This window comes from Zalophus californianus, chromosome 8 (assembly GCF_009762305.2).
Source record: "Zalophus californianus isolate mZalCal1 chromosome 8, mZalCal1.pri.v2, whole genome shotgun sequence".
Classification (NCBI taxonomy): domain Eukaryota; kingdom Metazoa; phylum Chordata; class Mammalia; order Carnivora; family Otariidae; genus Zalophus; species Zalophus californianus.
In genome coordinates, this window is record NC_045602.1 from 111,529,305 (window position 1) to 111,549,171 (window position 19,867).

The following is a 19,867-nucleotide window of genomic DNA, read 5'->3' on the forward strand; positions in this document are numbered from 1 at the left end:
CCAGGCAATGTCTTAACCCCTCCGGACTTGTGGTTTCCCATCTGTAGAATGGGGAGGGTGATAATAACACTAGGGCTATTTAGAATGAAACAGGTTAACGAGCGTGAAGAGCTCAGTCTGGTGCCTGGCAGAGAGGAAGCACGTAAAGCTGGACAGCCGTGACCGTGCAGCAGACATTTAAGGATGGAGGGGGTGACGGATGATCCCAGTTTTAGGACTGAGAAGCTAAGGATTCTCTCCGAAGCAGAACCAGCTCTGCCCGACATATGCACGAGACCACTCACCGCGGCACCTGTGAGCAGGCTGAGCCGACTGCTTGCTAGGAGGCCCGGAGGTGGGGCGGCTTAAAGGCCCTAGTGAACGTTTGCGGGGTGTAGGAGGGACCTGGAGGTGATGAAGCCATGCCTGCAATGTGGCCCTGTTTGCAAAGCAGCAGGGAAGGAACTATCAGTACGTGCACTGTAAACACGCTCTGTGTCTAGCAGGCCTAGGAGGCCCCGCTGAGGTCGGGAGAGCAGATAGGGGACACCACCCCACCATCCACTGTAGTTGGTGCCTCGACGACCTAAGGACCTTCTTCTCACCTTCCCATTTTGCAGACGGAGAAACTGAGGCCCAAAGGTGGGGGCTGGACAAGCTGAGAACCCAGGGGCGTTCTTCGACTGCAGGCCCCATTGTTCCTCTAGGGACAGGCCTGGGTGCTCCCATGGGTCCCACGTGTGCATGAGGTCACACAACGGGGAGCCGTCACTTAACTGTCATGATGACAGCCCAGAGGGGGGAGCGCTGTTGTCGCCGTCCCCCTCCTCCAGGTGAGGAAGCTGTAACGCTGAGAGGCAGAGTGGGGCAGAGGCAGGGCTCAAACAGATATCTGTTCCGGGAGCTGGTGCGTGATCACTTCTCCCTGTGACGATGGGGTCCCCTCCAGCTCAGGCTTCTGGATTCTCAGGCTGCCAAGGACGTGCACACATTTTCCCAGCCGAGATAAAGGCCCCCTTAAAAGCGACCCGCATTTATTTAACGGCATTTGCCAAGGCTCCAGCACACTCTGCTGCCGACAGCAGACAGTCTCTGGATGAGATTTTCCCCCAAGCTGACACCATTCACTGATGCCTTTTATAGCGCTCCTTGCAGCTCACAAAACACTTTCCACAGCTCCTCATTCCCTTTAACCCTCAACAGTCCCTGCGCAAGAGGAAACGGGCAGAGGTTCCATTTTGCAGATGGAGAAAGTGAGGCCCAGAACAGGGAAAGGCACTTGCTCCGGAGCACATGCTTATGGACTAAGAGGCACATGCTGGATTCGAACTCAGGAATGGGCCCCAGAGCGGGCACCCATTCCACTGCCACCCCTGCTGGAGAAGGGGGCCTGGGGTGTCAGCAAGACAAAGGGTGGGGAGGGCATCTGGGTTGGAGCATCGGAGCTGGTAGGGGCCCGCGGGAGGGCAACCAAGGTGAGCCTCCGCTTCACAGAAAGAGCAGTTGAGGTTGGGTTTCCTGCCGGTGAAGGCTGGAATGGGGGTCCCACCTGCTATTTCCAGCCTCAAACCAGGACACGATGACCGTGCAACCATAAGAGTAATAGTAACCTCGGCTGGACGGCATCACGCCCCGCCAGTACCAGGAGCACTGCGGGCCTCGCTGAACTGCCACAGGGACCCAGCAAGACAGGGCTCCCGTTTCCCAGAGGACAAGACTGAAGCTCAGGGTCATGGGGCTGCGGAGCAACCGGACTCCACCTGCATTGTCAGCCGCTGCGCCGGGCGGCTTCGCACAATGAATGAATCTTCGGGAGCGGCTGACCTCGGGCTGGGCCCTCCAAACCAAACCCCGCTGAGAGACTGGAGCATTAATTGCATCACGTTTCATGGTTTGCCAGCTCGTTCATCACGGTGTCTACACTGGGGCAAGCCGTTTCGGATAGCCAGAATTTTCAGTACCAATTCTGGGGTCTCTTGGCTACCTCCCTCCACCCGGGCTGGCCCTGATATCTGTGTACTTCTTGACGTTTTAGGGATCACTATGACAGCAAGATGGGCGGGGATTTGTGCCGTGGCCATGGCCCCAGCCACAGAAGTGGGACTGTGTAGTAGCGAGGGCAGGACTGTGCTTCAGGCCAGGGTTACTGCCCATGGGACCTGAGGGCTCTGAGCCTTCTCCTGAAAATGGAGCTCTTACTACCCACCAGCTGTTCCTTCATTCAGCTGTATGTATTAGCCCGCCTACGGCCGCCAGCCCTTGTGCTCAGGCCCCAGGAGGCCCAGCAGTGAGTAAGACAGACACAGTCCCTACCCTCATGTAGGCTGTAGACACAAGACCGAAAGAATGACACAAATATAAGAAATGGCTAGGAGTGCTCAGAAACAAATGTGTCGTCATGATTGAGAATAACAAGGGGGACCTGCTTTCAGAATGGTGTGGCTGGGAAAGGCCCTGCTGATGAGGCGAGATGAAACCTGAAGGAAGCAAGAGCCAGGGAAGGTGTTCCAGCAGGAGAGAAGAGCACGTGCAAAGGCCCTGAGGCAGGAAAGAGGCTAGTGCGTAAGAGGGCCAGAAAGAAGGCTGTTGTGGCCAAAGCCCACAGAGGAAGGAGAGGGTGGTATGAGATGAGGTCAGACAGAGAGACGTGGTCCAGAAAATGCCATGCCCCATGGATCACAGTAAGAAGTTTGATTTTATTCTAAGGGCAGTGAGAACCACTAAGAAGTTTGGAGCAGGAACAAAGAGGATTTGATTCAGCGGGCTGCTCTGGATGATGAGATGGGAGGAGGTGCAGGAAAGCAGTGACGAGGATGCTGCAGCCCTTAGGGCCTGGGCTCAAATCCTAGCTTTGCACTTATAAGCTGTGTGACCTTGGGCAAGTCACTGCACCTCTCCGAATCTCAATTTCTTCATCCGTCCAATAGGTATACTAATAGTTCCCATATCACAGAACTGTGGTGAGAATTTAATGAGGCGATGCACAGAGTAATGATTCTATCACAAGGTCCAACATGTTCAATGTCAAGGTGCTCAGTGAGCCAGATTGTATTTTGTCTGGCCCTGACCTCTCCCTGTTGTCACACTACCCATCTCCCTTCACTCCAGCCTCACTGGCCTCCTTGCTATTCCTGGAGCAAAGAAAACTCATTCCAGCCTCAGGGCCTTTGCACTTGCTATTCCTTCTATGTGGCTCGCTCTCCTGATATTCCCATGGCTGCTCCTTCGGTGTTATTCAGGCCTCCACTCCTCACGGAGGCCCTCCCTCTATTCCCACTCGACCTTCTATTCCCTCATCCTGCTTTAGTTTCTTTATAGCACCTGTCTCCACCTGATGCAATATTTACTTGGGTCTGTTTGTCTTCCTCACTAGAACATCAGCTCCATGAGAACAGGTGTTTTTATCTATCCATGGTCGTATCCCCAGCAACTAGAACCACCCTGGCACATAGTAGATGCTCAAAAGTATTTGTTGGACCAATATTTATAATTAAAATGATAATAACAAGAATAGCAAAGTGGTTAAGAGTAAACCGAGGCTGGGATCTGGCTTTACCTCTCACTGGCTACATGGCCATGGGAGGACCCCGACTTGGCTTTCAGAAGCCTCAGTTTCCTTATCTGTGAAATGCGGATGGAGGACGCCCATGCTTGTTGGCACATTGTGAGCGTCAGACTGCAGAGCACATCGAGGGATGCATGTCAGACTAGTAATGGCTGAAGTGACACCTGATGTCTAGCATTTGTTTTCCAAAACTCTCCCAACCCCTCCACTCCCAGTAAAGTGGGGGGCAGGCAAAGCAAGAGTGGCAGATCAGTGTGGAAGCCAGGGGTTGCCCCACCATTCCTGCTCATTTTTGTGTATGTTTGAAATCTTCCAAAATAAAAAGGTAAGGAAGGAGAGCACGGATTCGAGGCTCAGCTCATCCGTAGCCCACAGCGCACTCTTTCCTTCCACGGAGGCTTCCATTTCTGGGGGACACGGTCAGTCGGCAATGGGAGCCGGGCCTGGGAGCCCACCCCTCTGGCTGGCTCTCCAGGCGGAGACTCCCCGCGTGCTCACTCCTGGCTCCCCTGATGCCCTGGGCTCCTGGCGCCAATCTGCGGCCATCTCACCCCCTGCGACCCCAAATGGATGTGCCAGGAAACCTCACAGACACAAAGAGACCATCTGTATCACGGCCTGACTTCCACCTCAGCTGTTTTGCATCCCTCTGGACGGACGGCCTGGCCAGACACCTGGCGGGGAAAATCCATCTTGCGGAGGGCTCCGTCCGAAGACCTGCCCCAGCAACGCCCAAAGGAACAGGAAAGCAGTTTCAGCTGTGAAAATAGATGTTTCCTTCGCCAGTATGGGACGGAAACCCATCTTGGAAACACCGGCCACCTCCGCCTCCTGGGAGGATACATTGATTGACAGAAATATGAGAGGAGCTCCAAGAGAGCAGGATGCCAGTCCCCCCTCCCCTGGGCCTCGGTTTCCCCACCTGTCAAACAAGGTTAAGCCATGTCTACCTAACAGCCTGCACTCCGCAGTCAGGCTGATCTGGGCTGTCATCCCAACTCTGCCACTTATTGCAGCCTTGGGTAAGTTGCTCCACCTCTCTGAGCCCAGTCTCCTCATTGGTCCACTGGATCGGATAACTGTGCACACCACCCAACGGTGAGTACCACTGGGGTCCTACTGTGCACACCACCTAACGGTGAGTACCACCGGGGTCCTACAGGCCAAGTGCTCAGCCCAGTAAGTGGCTGGAAACAATCATTCCCATTATTATTACTTTAGTATTTTTCCATGGAATTCGGGATCCTGTCAGATTTCTGGCTTTAACGATGGAAACTTCCAGCAGAGCTCAGTTTTAAAAAGCCTTGGCCTGGAAGAGAGGGTGCTTGGCGTCCCACCCCGGCCTTGCAGTGGATCTGCTGTGTGAGCCCAAGAGTGCCAGGCTCTCTCTCACAGTGGGGCACAGCGAGGCGCTCAGTGAGACCCCCAACAGCTCTCCCAGGCTTCCTCTCTGGCTTTCTGGGTCTGGGAGCGCACAATTCCAAACCTGTGGATCTGGACAGAGACACCTAGAGGCAGCCTGCGCCCACAGCCTCAGTCCCAGGAACAGAATTAAACCCCACTAACCTGGGGTTCTGCTCGAGTTGTCCAGCCCCCAAGGGCCCCAAAGCTACAGGGAAAAACCCCAAACGGAATAGCACGCACTCCCATCTGGTAGCTTTTGCTATTTTGTGCCCACTGTGTGCAAGAGGCTGTGCCAGGTACTTTACAAAAGGCAGCCCCACTTTGGTAGAGGAGGAAATCCAAAGAGAACAAAGCTAAGGTGGCTGCGAGGCTGGCTGGCACGTGCCGAGGGTACAGCCAGGTACAGCCGCAAGCATCACATGTGTATTAGTGGACTTGATCCTTGAAACAGTTGCTGACGTCATCTCTGTCCTACAGAGGAGGGAGCTGAGACACACACCAAGGACAGGAGATTCACAATGGATTCACAATCCCCCCCGCCCCCACCATACGCAGTGGAGCTGGGATTCACAATCCCCCTGCCCCACCACCCTAAGCCTGCCTGTGACTTAGCGCGGACGGGGGATCCAGAACCACCACACCCACCAGGTGCTAACCACGTATGCATATGGTGAGAAAACAAGGAGAGAGCAACAAGTAGCCTCAGTCAGGGGCGGAGACAATCCTGGGGGTGGGGACAGTTCAGAGAAGGAGGAGCTCCCTCAGATTAAACTGAAGGAGGAATAGGTTTGGGCATATGAAGATAAGGAGGTACAGGGAAGGGCAGCTCTGCTGGCGGGAACAGCATAAGCAAAGGCAGAGAGATGAAAAAGTTGAGCTGAGGGCACGGATGGGTACAAAAGCGTTTACCAAACTGGGTCAGGCCGCATGTTCACAAGCGTTACACAAGCCAAACGCCTCGTGTTCATATGTTTGTGGAACGCTGGAGTAAACAGGGTCCAATGTGGGATTCTACAACTCCGGGGCTTCTCAGGTCTTAGGTGCTCACGCAGCCGAGGGGCTAGGCAAGCTCTGGTCTACAGGGAGGAAGCCCGTGCGTCTTGCAACATCTTAGGTCAGCTCTTGGGAAAACATGTGGCTGAGAGTAAGCCCTGTCAGGGAGGAAGCCCGCCCATGCTGCTGCACTTTTCTTTTCTTTTTAAATGTTTTTGGAGAAAACTTGGACCCACTCAACAGTTTGGAGCTGGGGAGTGACATGATCTGCGTTGTGTTGACAGGCCAGAAATCTGAGCACATTTATAAAGAGGGAGTGGGGGGGGAGAACCTTCCATCAGTCCAAGACTCTACAAATAAGAAAATAACCTGTCGCACGGAGCCATTGGAAGCAGCGAGCGAGTGTGTGTGGGCTCCGTACAACAGTTTTAGACTCCCTTCCTCTCACACACCCCCTCTCCATCTGTTGCAAAGGGCACTGGGAAGATGCAAGGAGGAATATTCCAGCTCTGGGGCCCTCCAAAGCTCGGCAGCCCAGATGGGGGGCTCTGGTGGAAGCCACATCGCTCCCGTGAGCCGTCACTTGGGAGGGGCCGTTGATGTTTCTGTCTTCAGTGTGCCTTCCGAGAAGCGACCATGACTCAGGGAAGGGCTTCTGCCCCAGAAGGAACTCTTGATAAACCTCCGTCTGAGCCCGGAGGGGGCTCCTCTCACTCCCTCCAGCCTGGACTAAGTCAGGAAAGTTCTTCCCTCAGAGGCTGGATTCAAAATCCCGACCCTCTTCCACTTATTCCTTAGACAAGTTACTTCTCCAGTTTGGGACTCGATTTTCCTCATCTGCAAAATGGGGATAATAGCCACCTCATGCTTTGCTTTGCTAATTAATGAGATGACACAGGGAGGCCCTCAGTGCACAGTCTGGGGTGCAGTTAACTTTCAAAGACATGGGTTCTCCTTCTCTCCACACGTGGCTCACATTAGGACTTCAAATGTGCCAAATGACTATAAATACAGGAATGAATCACACCACGGGTCACCAGGGAATTGGTAAAGGAATACTTCATGGCCAGAAAGTACCCTGAGAACACCATGGCTTTAAAAGAAACTTCCAACAGCTTGAGCGCATCGGGGCCAAAGTGCCCCCCACCCTCTTTGTCTTCTTGAGAAAGAGGAAGTGAGATTAACTTCACCATTTAGGAAAGTACACAGACCAGCATGTCCCCCTCTACCAAGCGTCAGAAGGTCCCTAGAGAGCCCAGCTGGCCACGAACACCTGAACCCCAACTTGGCCTGGCCTCCTCCAGGCCAGACTGAGGAGCCAGCGGGAGCTCACCAAGGTCCGCCCAGTGGGGGCCCGGGAGGTCCATGACCTCGGTGGGGCCAAGCAAGGAGCCTTCAGTTTCCATGGCAGGGGCTGCGGGCTACTCCGCAGTCAGGCTGCCCAGGTGTCCCTGGGCCCCTTGCCCTGCTCTCCCAGCCTCTGAATCTCCCTCCGTGAGGTTGTTTTAGGAAACAGGCCTCACGTTGGCTCCAAGAACACAGGTTGGTGACTTCACTGGCATCTTTTTAGAATTTCCCTTTGGCAGCATTTGTGCTAAAGGCAATCTTTAGAAACTTCTTCTCCTGCCTTCCCCAACCCAGATAACTCACATGACCAGCCCCCTGCAAACAGCAATCATGTGGAGCCCCAGCAATCATGTGACACCTCCCAGGCTGACAGTCTCAGAAAGACGTTAGTAGTCATTCAATCTAACGCCGCCTTCCTAAGCCTGACATTTGAGTTTCTCACTCGAACAAATCTATTTTCTTGGAAAATTGGACAACTGCCTCCTTCTACCTTCCTGCCCTTCTGTCCTGCCTCTCTTCTGCTTTGTCATAAACTCCATGCTGGGAGCAGCCGAGGGAGGGGGGGCCCCGAAGCCCCATCCTGCAGCCAGACCAGGTGAATCCCATGCCAGGGTCCAGAGTGTGACTGGGAGTCCGGAGGACACAGAGTGAAGAATGCTGGCAGGCTTCAGCTATGAAGGCGACACCCCACCCCTGCCCCACCGTCCTCAGCCAAGAAATGAATTCTCACCTCCTAAGATTTATTTATTTCAAAGTTAATCTTGGCCCCTCTGCTGCTCCCACTTTTTCAGCCTATTGATGCTGAATGGATTGGAACGGAAGTTTTATGGCCTAATCTTTACCGTTTTATAGATTGTTTTTATAGGCAAAAAGGGGAGATTTGCTCACAAGAAGGGTGTCGCTGTTCCCAGCCAGCGCCCCAGGAAAGGCAGGCTGCCCATCCGAATACTTGTTAGTCAGCGTCACCGGTCATTTGCCAGATACTGAACTACAGGGTCCTGGTTGGAGAAGGGTCTGGAATAGACATTTAGAAATTAACTTGGGCCCAGTTCCCTGTTTCAGGAAAATGAAGTACTTGTGAGAGACACTTGTGCATTTCCAGGCCAGATCCAGGAAGGATGTGGGGCAGGAACTAGGACTTTTGCGGGGTGTAAATGGCTGGCTCGGGCAGGAAGGAGCAGATCAGATTGGAGATGCCACTCACCAGGCAGACATGAAATGTATCAGTGCTTATTTCCATCCAGCCAGGACCCAAACCTAATGGGAAGACCCGGGGTGGGGTGGGGGATGCCTACGTAGATTCCTGGGGTTCTGGGGAAACTGCAGGGCAGAGAGAAGCTGTTGTCCACCCCCACTTCTCCCTCCACCCACTCTTTGCTAGTTCTCCCTTCCTCACTGCTATCAGATGGTTACCAGTCTCTAGGCAAATGCAAAAGGCGGGGGGGGGGGGGGGAGTGGGTACTGAGCTCATCTTTACCTTCCTCCTTGAGGAGGATAGCGCAGACCCCTCGGCCTACAACACAGCTTCAAGGAGACAAAAAACAAGATTCCCCATTCTTCTCCCCCATCCCAACTTCTTTAAAGCCCTTACCCTGCCGCCTGTGCCCTCCCAGGAGACCCATGGTTTTGCAAAACCCCTTAAGAAGCAGGACTCCTGAATGGTGACCTCACCCCTTGGCGAACACACAAGGTAGCCTTCAGAGCCTGCCTGCTGGAGACAGCCAGGTGTTTGATGTAGGCCAACAAAAAGACATGCTCAGAGCCACAGGTAACAGCCCCACAGAGCACCTGAACTGCAGGGAGCTGCCTGGAAGCCCAGGGAAGGCAGGCAGGAGGAAGTGGGGGAGCCGGAGAACAGCAAGGAGCAGACCATCCAGCCAGAGGCTTTGGCAAGCACAGGGACAATCCACCCATGCTTTCGTGCTTTCGCATCAGGATCTGTTGATCACAGCAGCTCACCCCAGAGTTACTGCGGCCTCCCTTCCTCTCTCTCTCTCTCCCATACACACACCAACACCGTGTTGCTTGGGCACCAGAGGGAGAGCTCACTCTTCCCTAATTGCAACATCCTGTTTCTGTTCCCTTCCAGGCAGTACCTGGGGGACCTCTGCCCCGACCCCCTCCTCTCAAACCTTGAAGTCAGACAAGCGAAAAGCGTAAGTCCAGGAAAAGAGCTTCCAGAGAAGCCAGGGGCACCTAGCTCTGAAACCTGCTGACAGCCTGCCTCCCCCATCAGATTGGGCAGGGGCTGGGTGGACCAACTCATCTGGGTATGTCCCAGTGCCCAGCAAGGTGCCCAGCACAATGCCCACACAATCAGAGTCAACGGAGAGAGGGAGAGTGGGTCCTATCCATGGCTGTGTGACCTTGGGCAAGTGGCTGGCCCTCTCTGGGCCTCAGTTTCCGCATCTGTAACCCCGGTTACAGACGTGTCTCCCCTTACTACTGCTGGACATTAGCCCAGTGGCTCCCAGTGGCGCTCTGACAGGTCTGGGCCCGCAGCTGGGGGACGGCAGCGGCGGGGGACAGGGGTGCTTACCTGTCCAGGCGCAGGACGCGGCGAGCAGCAGGCAGAGCAGCGGCCCGAGGCGGCCAGGGGCCGGGCCGGCGGGCTCCATGGGCCGCGGCTGCGGAGCGAGGAGGGAGAGCGGCGGTGAGTGCGCGCTCGGGCGGGCGCAGGCTGGAGCGGGGAAATGACTAAGGCTCCCCCCTTCTCTCCCCCCCAACCTCCCCTCCCGGCCGGGCTTCCCTACCCCCCCACCTCCCCGGAACAGGCGCCTGGAGCGGCTTAGTAGCCGCCGTCACCGCCGCGATTTTCGGAGGGACCCCCCCCACCCCGAGAGATCGAGAGACGGAGAGGGGGAGAGACCCCAAGCGCGCGAGAGATAAAGCCAGGGAACGGCCAGGGAGAGGCGGCAGGAGAGAGAAACAGACCCGAGGGAGCCAGGCGGAGAGCCAGACACACGGAGAGGCGAGAGAGGGGGAGAGGGGAAGAGGGGGAAAGAGAGAAAGAGGGAGAGAGAGCGAGGGAGAGAGCGAGCGGGAGAGGAGTGAGCGAGGCAGCGCGCAGATCGCGGCCGCCAGCGCGGGAGAGAGCAGGACCGCGCGCGCAGGGGCGAGGGGCAGCCCGCCGAGCCCCGCCGCGCCGCCCCCGCCGCTGCCCACCTGCCCCGCCCGGGCTCCTCGCGGCGCCGGCGGCTCAGCTCGGCTCTCTCCCTGCCCGCAGTCCCGGCCGCTGCCCCCGCCCTCCTGGTAGCCCGGCCCCCCTCCCGCCTGCCCTCCCCGCCTCCCTCTTTCCAGCCAGCCCGGGGAGGCTGCTGGGCTCGGGCCCGCCAGCCCACTGTAGCCCGCCAGCCGCGCGCCCGGGGGGGGGGGGGGGGGGAGGAGGGGGGAGGCAGAGGGCTGCGTCGCCCCCTAGCCCGCGCGGCGGGCCCAGCTCCCCAGCCGAGGCCCGCGGCTGCAGCCCGGGGAGCGGCCCCGCGATCCCCGCCGCCGGCGCACCCCGCGAGCGCCCGGGACCGGACGGGCCGCCGGCTGCAACAATGTGCCAGTTCGCGCGCCCGCGCCGCTCCCTCTCCGCTCCCCGGGCCCCGGGCCCCAGGCCCCAGCTCCGCTCCGCTCGCCCGCCGCGTTCGGACCTGCGCCGCCGGCGAGGGCTGGGAGGCAGTGGGAGCGCCGCCGGGGCTGCCCAGAGGCCGGGGCCCCCGCTCCACTTTGCGCAAACTTGTTTTTCTAAGGTCAGCGCGGCGAGCCGGCTACATCGTCCTCTTAAGGTGGACTGGGGAAGTTGCGGCCGGCCTCCTTCCCCCCCGCCTCCGGACTCGGGGCCGCGGTTAGTCCCGGCTTCCCGCCGGCTGGCGAGCGGCTGGAGGCGGCACCGGAGAGGGGGCACGGGGCGGGGGTGTCTGCCTTCTGCCCCTCCCTGAGTGGCCCTGCCCCTGGGCCCCAAAGCTTAAGGCCCCTCTGGCGGGGGTGGGGGGGTGGACGCGCGCGCCCGAGGGGCCCGGTTCTTTCAGAGCTGGGCCGAGGTGAAGGAAAAGCAGGAAGTAAGTGAATGTAGGGGGAAGGGGGAGAGGAAGGAGAGAGTGATGGTACAAAAATAGCGTGTGTGTAGGAAGGACTTCAGTACTGCCTGGAAAAGAGGCGCAGGGAAGCAGGGAGGAGAGGGAGGGAGAAGGGGGGGTTGTGGCCGAGAAACCAGAGGGGAAGGGTCCGGGCATCCCCTGGGGGCAGTGGGCTCTTGGCCAGGTGCCTCTGTGTCAGGCAGGGGCGATTCAGGGGGTGCAGAAGGCCCAGGCAGGGGTGCGGGGGAAGAGGTGGGGCTTGAAGGCCTGGGCTCTCAGAAAATGACAGGCAGGGGGGAAGATGAGGGGAAAGGAGAGCAGGGGCAAGGGGCTTAGAGACAGAGGACAGAGCCTCCTGGTGAAACCACTCTCCCCGCCTCTCGGTCTCTGTCACTCTTTTTCCTTGAAAGAAAGCTGTGTCCTCAACAGCAGCCAGATCAGTGATAGGGAGTGGGGATGCCCTGGTCACCTGGCAAAGGGAGGTACCAGACAGTAGGCGGCAGAAGAGTCCAAGACCCTCTGCTAAATGGAGGGATTGGGGCTTGGAAATAAGCTATAACCAATTTTGCTTCACAAGGCCTATAGGAGGATATGAATGAAGCAAGGTGGAGGAAGGGCCAGCCCTGTAAATACAGAGGGAGTTGAGGCCCAGAGAGGGAGTGGACTTGCCTAAGGCCACACAGCAAGTCCTGGGGTAAAAAAAAGATTTTAATCCCTGATTTCCAGGCTGAAGAACTTTGCAGAGCGACCCCACCCCAGCCTCCCTGTCAATGCCGGGTCCTGGCATTGTGCTAAGACAGAGAAGCAGGCCGGGTACACCTGTTGAGAGCATGGACCAGGCTCCCTGGGTTCTAATCCTGCCACCCATCTCTTCTGATTGTATAGACTTGAGAAAATACCTTACCATTTCTGTGCCCCAGCTTCCTCACCTGCCATTAATGAGGCTAACAGGAGGATCAACCTAAAAAGGCTGGTGTGAGGATTAGATGAATTCACATTTGTACGGCACTTCAAAAAGTGCCTAGCATGTACCAAGTGCTACACGGCACTTTGATAAGTAAGTAAACTGCTTGACAATGGTCCTTGGGAGCCCACAAGGTTCTGAGCAGTATTTGAAGTGCAGGGGGATTTTCTTTTCTTTGGGTGTGGGAGGTACAGCAGTGACCTAGGCTAGGAATTTACATGCTAGTGGGGAGACAGGTAAGTAGACAAGTAGAAATAATTTGTGAACAACAGAAGACTGAGCGTAGACAGGGAGAAATGAGGGCTCATTCAGATAAGCACGGGGCCTTCCTGAGACGCTGGGAGCTGAGAGCCAGATGGGGCAACAAGGTGAAGACTTGCCATTTCAGGAGGAGGGAGCAGCACGCATAAAGGCCTGGCCAGAGAGGAATAAGCGAAGATGGGAGATGCTGGTCCAGCCCCGGGGCCTTGCAGACCTTAGTAAAAAGCCTGCATGTATCCTACAGCTAGGAAATCATGGGAGGGTGTTAAGCAGGGAAGCGCCATGGTCTGTTTTATGTGTTTTAAGAGGCCACTCTGGTGGAGACTGGAGGGTGGGCTTGAGGGAGGGGAGCATGGAATCAGAACACCAACGAGGAGGTGGTTTTGGGGTCCTCCTCATATCTGAGGTAGGCGGTAGGGAATCTCCGACTCTGCAGGCCACATCTGGCCAAGACCATGAAGGTGACCAGCTGAGGCTCCTGGGAAAATCCATCATTCGAATCCTTCTGGGGTGCAAGGAGAGGGCAAGAACTGCTGCTGAAGGTCAGAGACCAGGCCGTCTCCTGGCCTGGGCTTCCAGAAGGCTCTGCCATTCACCGTTCCCCAGCACATACACACACAGACCTGCCCAGGATTAGAAAGCCTCGGATTAGGAAGGATAATAATTGAACCACCTGCTATTTATATAGTGCACCTTTGGCAAAGGCAGCCAGCAGGGCTGCCCCGGGGTGGGCGTGGGGTGGGGGGGCTTCATCCTCCCTTCTGCCCCAGGAGGGGGTCTGGCCCTGTTCTCCTGGTCCAGCCACCACAGAAAAATCGCCCTTCACTGTCAGGGCTGGGAGGTCATTGAGACCAATAGGCAGCTGGGTATGCTGAGGTTGGGGGACAGTTTGCCCGAGGTCACACGGAGAGATTATGGCAGATAATTGAGGTGAATCAGCAACCTCCAGAGGAGACGTCCCGGGTTGCCCTGGATCAAAATCGAACCACCCTTCATTCACGCACGCAACAATATTTATTAAGCACCTACCATGTGCCAGGCACTGTGCTAGGCCCTGGGGATACAGCAGTGGGAGAAAAAAAAGCCAAACAAAAACCCCTGTCTGCAAGGAGCTGACAGTTGCTAGCAGGGGCAAACCAACAGCTCAGCGAGTAAGGTGGGGGTAAGGCTACAGGGGAAAATAAGCAGGGAAGGGGCCCAGGAGTGCCCATGAGAGGAGACAGGTCAGGGAAGGCCTCTGAGGACGTGATATTTGAGGGAAGACTGTAAGATTTGAGAAGGGAAGCCAGAGGCAGCCTCCCTGCTCTGGAAACTCGGGAGGCAGATTTCAGGCACCTGCGAGTGGTACCTGCTCTGCTCTTCTCCGTCACTCCCCACCGGCATCCTGTCTGCAATCCCTGGCTCTACCTTCCCGGCACATCCAGAACCAAACCACTTCTCAGCGCCTCCACCTGGGCACCTTCCTGCCACCCTCGGCCCCCCTTCTCCCCTCCATTCTCCGCTCAGCAGCCAGAGGGATCCTTTTTGGAAGTTAGGTGACATCCTACCCTTGTTGTCCATGGTCCACTGGAAAGAAGACTCCAGGGAGCATGGGGTGGGGTTGCGGGGGTGGGGGGGAATCAGGGGCTTCGAAGCCAAGACTTTGCCAATTTGACTGGTGTGACTCGGGGAAACTTTTTTTTTTTTTTTGGTGAGCCTCAGTCTCTCCATCTGTGAAATGGGAATAACCAGGCCCACGCTGGCATGAGGGGTCACAGTCTCATGGTGGGAGTGAATCTGGAGTTCGCCTCTGCAGGTGCCCGGGACACCCTGCGTGTGTGCGCCAGGTCCCTCCATGTGCGTCATGTGTCATCTCACCGAGGCCCCAGCAATAACACTGTGTCCCCAGAGGCAGAAAGCAACCGGGACAGGGTCACTCCACCGGCCGGGGCATGCCAGAAACTGCAGGGACCCAGCTCTTTCCCGGAGCCCTGGGCTGGCATCAGCAGGCAGGCCTGCCAGGCTGCCTTTGTATGGGGCCCGTCAGGAGACTGCGCTGCCAACCACCTTGTTTTCGGAGCAACAGGAACCATTTGGAGAGAGAGGCCTCCGCTGGAGAGCCAGGAAAATAAAAATAAAAAGAGGGAGGACTCCGGGGCAACCTGGCCCCCGGAACCGACTGCCCAGGAGAGAGGAGCTCCTGGTGAGCAGGCGAGCAAGCGTGGTGGGGGCAGGGAGTCGGAGTGTCCTCACCGCACCTGCTCTGCTCCATGACCTGTGTGGGGCTGTGGGCAAGGCTCCCGGCAGCCATTTTATTTTATTTTTTTATTTTTTAAAGATTTTATTTATTTATTTGTCAGAGAGAGAGAGAGAACACAAGCAGGGGGAGCGGCAGGCAGAGGGAGAGGGAGAAGCAGACTTCCCGCCGAGCAGGTAGCCCGATGCGGGGCTCGATCCCAGGACCCTGGGATCATGACCTGAGCCGAAGGCAGACGCTTGATGACTGAGCCACCCAGGCGCCCCACCCGGCAGCCATTTCATAGCCCCCAAACCAAGCTCACAGGAATGGAGTGACTTGCAGCTAGTGAGTGGCCGGGCCTGTTAAGATTCGAACTCAGTGCTCTGGATGGTAACTGGTCCCCTTTGTCCAGAAGCTACTCTGCCTTACAGGCATGTTCTTGTGACATATTCAGACCACACCGAGGAGGGGTTCGGATGGTGCCTTCTTTTTACAGAAAGAAAAGCTGCCTTAGAGAGGTCTCTGCTCACAGATGACCTGGCCAGACCACCCTGTTGAAAGAGTCGCCTCTCCAAACCCCAAAGCACTCTACCCCCTTCCTAGCTTTATTTTGTCTTCCTGGCACACAGCATGACCTGCCAGGGATGGGGGTCTTTATGGCATCTAGTCCGTCTCCTTGACGAGCCACAGGTCAGCCCAGCCGGGTGGGCTCAGTGCCTGGCTCTGGAGGCACATCCTGTGTGGCTCAGACTCGCCATGGGGCAAATTACTTCAAGCATCTGCGCCTCACTTGCCCCGACTGGGGATTAATAGAAGCATACCTAAAACGTCTCTTGCAAGGGATGAGTTAATATAGGAGAAGATATTGCTGATTGCTGTTGTTTTCTCTTCCTTCTGCAACCCCAGGGCCTTCAACAGTAAACAGTAGGTTGTCAGTAAATATGTATTCAGTTAAAAAAAGTGACCTGCCCAAGATGGTGGGGTAAGAAATCGGCAGAGCCTGGATCTGGGGGGTTTCTCTGAACCTGTGCTTCAAACCGCCCCACTTATAATCACCTCTCCGCAGCACCCCACTTTTCCACCACAGCTGCACAGGAATCAGAACTGTGGTTTTCCTGGTGAGCAGGCATCGTCGTCATCTGGAAGGATTGTTCATACGTTGATCCCAGGGCTCCAGCCCCAGAGTTTCTGATTCAGTGGGTCTTAGGTAAGGCCTGAGAATTTGCATTTCTAACAAGGTCCCAGGCGATGCTGATGCTGCGGTCCGGGGACCACTGAGCCCAGTCCCAGCGTTCCCGTTGGTGGGTCCTGTCTACCTTTCTGTTTCCTGTCCTCCCTGCCCAGGGGAGAGCAGAGAGGGCAACAGCATGGCTCAGAGATTGCAGCCAGTGCCCTGGAGCTGAGGGGCTGTGACAGATCACGGAGCCAGGGCCTGGGGGAGCCATGCTGTAATTAGTGCTTTCCAAGGGAAGTCAGCAACTAAGTATCTTGGCAGGCAAGCAGGCAGGCAGCTCGCCTGAGCTCCTTAGGGGTGGGACCAAGCTGTCAGGCCCTAAACACTGTTCTCAGGCTCTGGGGCTCTGGCTGTGCCAGGAGCTGAGCCCAGCTGTGTGGAGCCAAGCCTCCCCCAACACCTCTGGGTGGGGGTGCCCTGCAAGCTGGTGATGCAAGGGCTGGCGTCAGGACAGAGAGCTGATTGCTTTGGCGCTCACCGAGAGACCTGAGTTCAAGTGCGGACTCTGCCCGATAATCATACTCATACAGCTAAAGTGTAGGAGCACCTACTGAGCCCCAGGCTTGAAGGACTTCAGCAGATTCTCTCGTGCTCTTCACTCTGACTCACATGACCACGATTCTTATCCCCATTTCACAGATGAGAAAACTGAGCCATAGGGAGGTTAAGGGTAAGCCTGTGAGCTACAGCATTAGACTCTGAATCCAGGAGTTCTCATTCCCCAGGCCCTGCTCCCAACCTCTGCATGTTCTGGCTTCTACTTTGCTGAGAGCCTTGGGGCCCCACGGTGCTGCTATCTCGGGGTCTCCCTCACCGCTGCAGGGCTGGCTCCGTGGTTTCCAGGCCCCTCTATGGCGCCTAGCCCCGGGCCTGTTGGCACACGAGCATTTGAATGATGAATGAAATAATGAATGAAGAGAGGCATCACTCTTCCCAGTGGTGATGGGACAGTATAGATCAGGCTGGGGTGTGCGTTCAACTCTAGGCTCCGGCCGGCACCAGCTGTGTGATCTGGGGTGCCTCCCAGCCTCAGTGTCCTTATCTGATAACAGGTTGAGGGCAGGATTAATAGACAGAAAGGTCAGGGGTGTGTATGAAAGAGAGAGAGAGAGAAAGTGGGAGGAATGGCCTCGGAGACCCGTGTTTGGTGCCAGATTCTGTCCCGACTTCTCCATCTCAGCTCTGCTCATGCGCTTGCTCAGGTGTCCTCCTCAAGCCCTCTCTCTCTCTCTCTTCCTCCCCACTCACAGTTGCTGCTGTTGCATCCTCTTGGCTCTACCTTTGAGACAGACTCAGAATCTGACCACTGGTAAACCTGTGTCACCCTCTGGCCCCATCACCTCCTGCTCTCACCTGGATTCGAGCAGTTGCCTCCTCCCTGGTTTCCTGCTTGCTCTCTGGCCTCCCCATCTTGTCCCGCCTACAGTCCAAACATCTCAGTAGCCTTCCCTGTCCCTGTCACTTGCAGTAAAACCCAGGACTCAGTGGGGCCCCCAAGGCCCTGCATGATCTCACCCACTACCCCTTCTCTTGCCCTGGCTCACCTCCACTCCAGCCATGCTCATCTCCTCCGCATTCCTCGAACATGCTCAGCAGGTGCCCACCTCAGGGCCTTTGCACTTGCTGCTCCCTGGGCCCAGAACCCTCTCTCCCCAGCTAGCTACCTGTCTCGCTCTGTCTTTTCCTTTGGGTCTCTACTCCCATGTCCCCGCTACGAAGAAGCCTGTCCCAATCACTCTACGAGTGTCCCCTCATTTCTTATGCCCTTACCCTACTTTCTTTTTCTTGATAGCATGTAAATATTATATACTCCTTGGTTGCTCTGGCTTTCCCCCATCTCAAATTTGAGCTCCATGCAGGGTCTTTGTGTCTGTTTCTCCAGTGCCTGGAGCTGTGCCCCCACAGAGCAGGGCCTCAGTAAATGACGTAGACAGAGTGAAAGAGGGCACCGATCAGCCAGCGGCTCTGCCCACGAGGCACTGGTCGTTTGACCGAGAGGTGTGGGCTCTTCTACCCCGACAGCCCTGCTTGGCCTGGGATTCCTCGAGGAACAGATGTCCTCACTGAACTTGGGTTTCCTTCCCAGGCAGGGAGGCCAGGACTCCAGTTGGCCTCATTCCTGTTCCCGAGAGGAAGTATCTGTCCCTGGGCAGGAACTGGCCTGGCTCTCAGGGAAAGCCAAAGGGACACACACCACTTTCTCTGCTCAGCTTCTGTGGTCTCAGGGTAGCAGGTGGCCATGCCAGCCTCCACATCGCCACCGCCTCTGGAGCAAGGATGAAGGTGGGATGGGAGGCCCCCCCCCCCCCCCCCCCCCAGAGCTCGGTAAGTCACGGGAGCCTCGCAGCCATGCAGGGTGAAGGCTGGACTTGGAAGCAGCCTCGCCTGGCCAGAGTTGGCCCCTTTCACGCCTCCCCACTTGTACAGCTGAGCAAACAGAGGCTCTGTGAGGGGCAGAGACCACCTGGGTGATACGGGGTGAGGTCACGAACCAGACTCTTTGGTACCAAATCCCTTACATGTCTTCTTTACCCCCAACCCCCCCCCCCGCCCCGCCCCACTCTCAGGTGCCTGAAATCCACCTCCCGAGTTTCCTCTCTCTCTGAGTGTCTTCCCTTGTCCAGCCGAGAAAGTAGTATCCCCCCATCAGCAGGGGATACTGAGGCACAGAGAGGGAGACAGGCCAAATTCGGCAATGTTAGCCTGAGTTGGTGTCCCTAGGCTTTCCTCTCCCCAGCTTCAAGCCAATAACTGGGTTTAGCCACTAGGTACTGCCAGGGTTTGGGCAGAAGGGTGGCCCATATTTAAGACCCTCTGTGTTCTGGTCAGTCTCAGACGGAAGAAATTACCAAAGAGAATCAGGAGCGGCTGGGGCGGGGTTGGGGGAGAGGAAGAACATGGTGGAGAAGTGGGGGCTCCCAGCCTGGCGAACGCTGCCCCTTGCTGAGCGGGCCTGGGGGCCAGGGCCAGGGCCTTGGGGCAAGCGTCAGGGTGGCCCCAGGAAGCCAGACCTGAATTGCAAGGCCTCAGGCCTCACCACAGACCCCAGGGCCGCACAGCACTGCTGGGCCAGTGGGGCCCCTTGAGCGGGCCGGTGGTTGGGCCATCCTTCAGTCACAGAGCAGGACTGAGCACCTACCGCAGGCCGGGGGCATTCCCGTTGGAGCGGGAGCGTGAAGGTAAACGCGGGGCTGAAATACACCCCGGACTCTGTAGGCCGTGATAGCTGCTGAGGAGAAGCGTGGCCGGGAGGGTCTTGCTCCGGGAGGGTTTTGCTCTGGGAATAGAGTTTCCAGAAGGAAGTGAGAAGGAGAATCACACCCGAATATGGGCAATAGGAACAGCCTTTCGGCTTTGATTTAGAGCAAGATGGGGCCCAGGAGCGACAGGGAAAGCAGCGTAGACAGATTCCTGGAAGCCACCTCAGATTTTCTGGGACTCTCTACGACTCCAGAACCGAGCCAACGCTGGAGAGGAGGAAATCCTCAGAATGACCAAGGCTGGGCTGGCTTGCCTTCGTCGAGGTGAGACGGGATCACAGACCAGATGAATTTAATGTAACCCAGGGCTTCTCAAACTTTAACCTTGTTAAATGCGGATTCTGACTCAGCAGGTCCGGGGTGGGGCCCGAGATTCTACCATTTCTAACAAACTCCCGGGTGAGGCCCAAGAGGCTGGTCCGCGGACTGCACTTTGAGTAGCAAAGCTATGTGTTTTGCCCAGGTGTTCTGCTGGTCTGGGAATCCTGCCTGCTGCCCAGGTTCAAGCCCAAATCCACGTGAGGCCCTTGCCCCATTTTACAGCCTCTTCCTCCCAGCCTGAGGGCCTCACACTTGCC

General features: G+C 56.7%; 1 protein-coding gene across 5 annotated transcripts in view; it reads right to left on the bottom strand.

Annotated features, from left to right (window-relative positions):
- SIRPA (signal regulatory protein alpha) overlaps positions 1-11,255 on the bottom strand; it is a 41,082-nt gene extending 29,827 nt beyond the window's left edge. Inside the window, exons 1-2 of one of the 5 annotated variants that reach the window (XR_003524562.2) lie at positions 10,454-10,588; positions 9,828-9,915 (exon numbers count right to left, since the gene is read on the bottom strand). Coding sequence is in view for 3 of the 5 variants with exons in the window: in XM_027621254.2 (XP_027477055.2) it covers positions 9,828-9,906 (79 nt within the window). In the remaining 2 variants the exon portion in view is untranslated. Of the gene's footprint in view, positions 1-9,827; positions 9,916-10,453; positions 10,589-10,926 lie in introns of those variants that run through there. The other 4 variants (XR_003524563.2, XM_027621254.2, XM_027621253.2 and 1 more) reach the window with 4 other exon arrangements.
- Between the last annotated feature and the right edge of the window lie 8,612 nt (positions 11,256-19,867).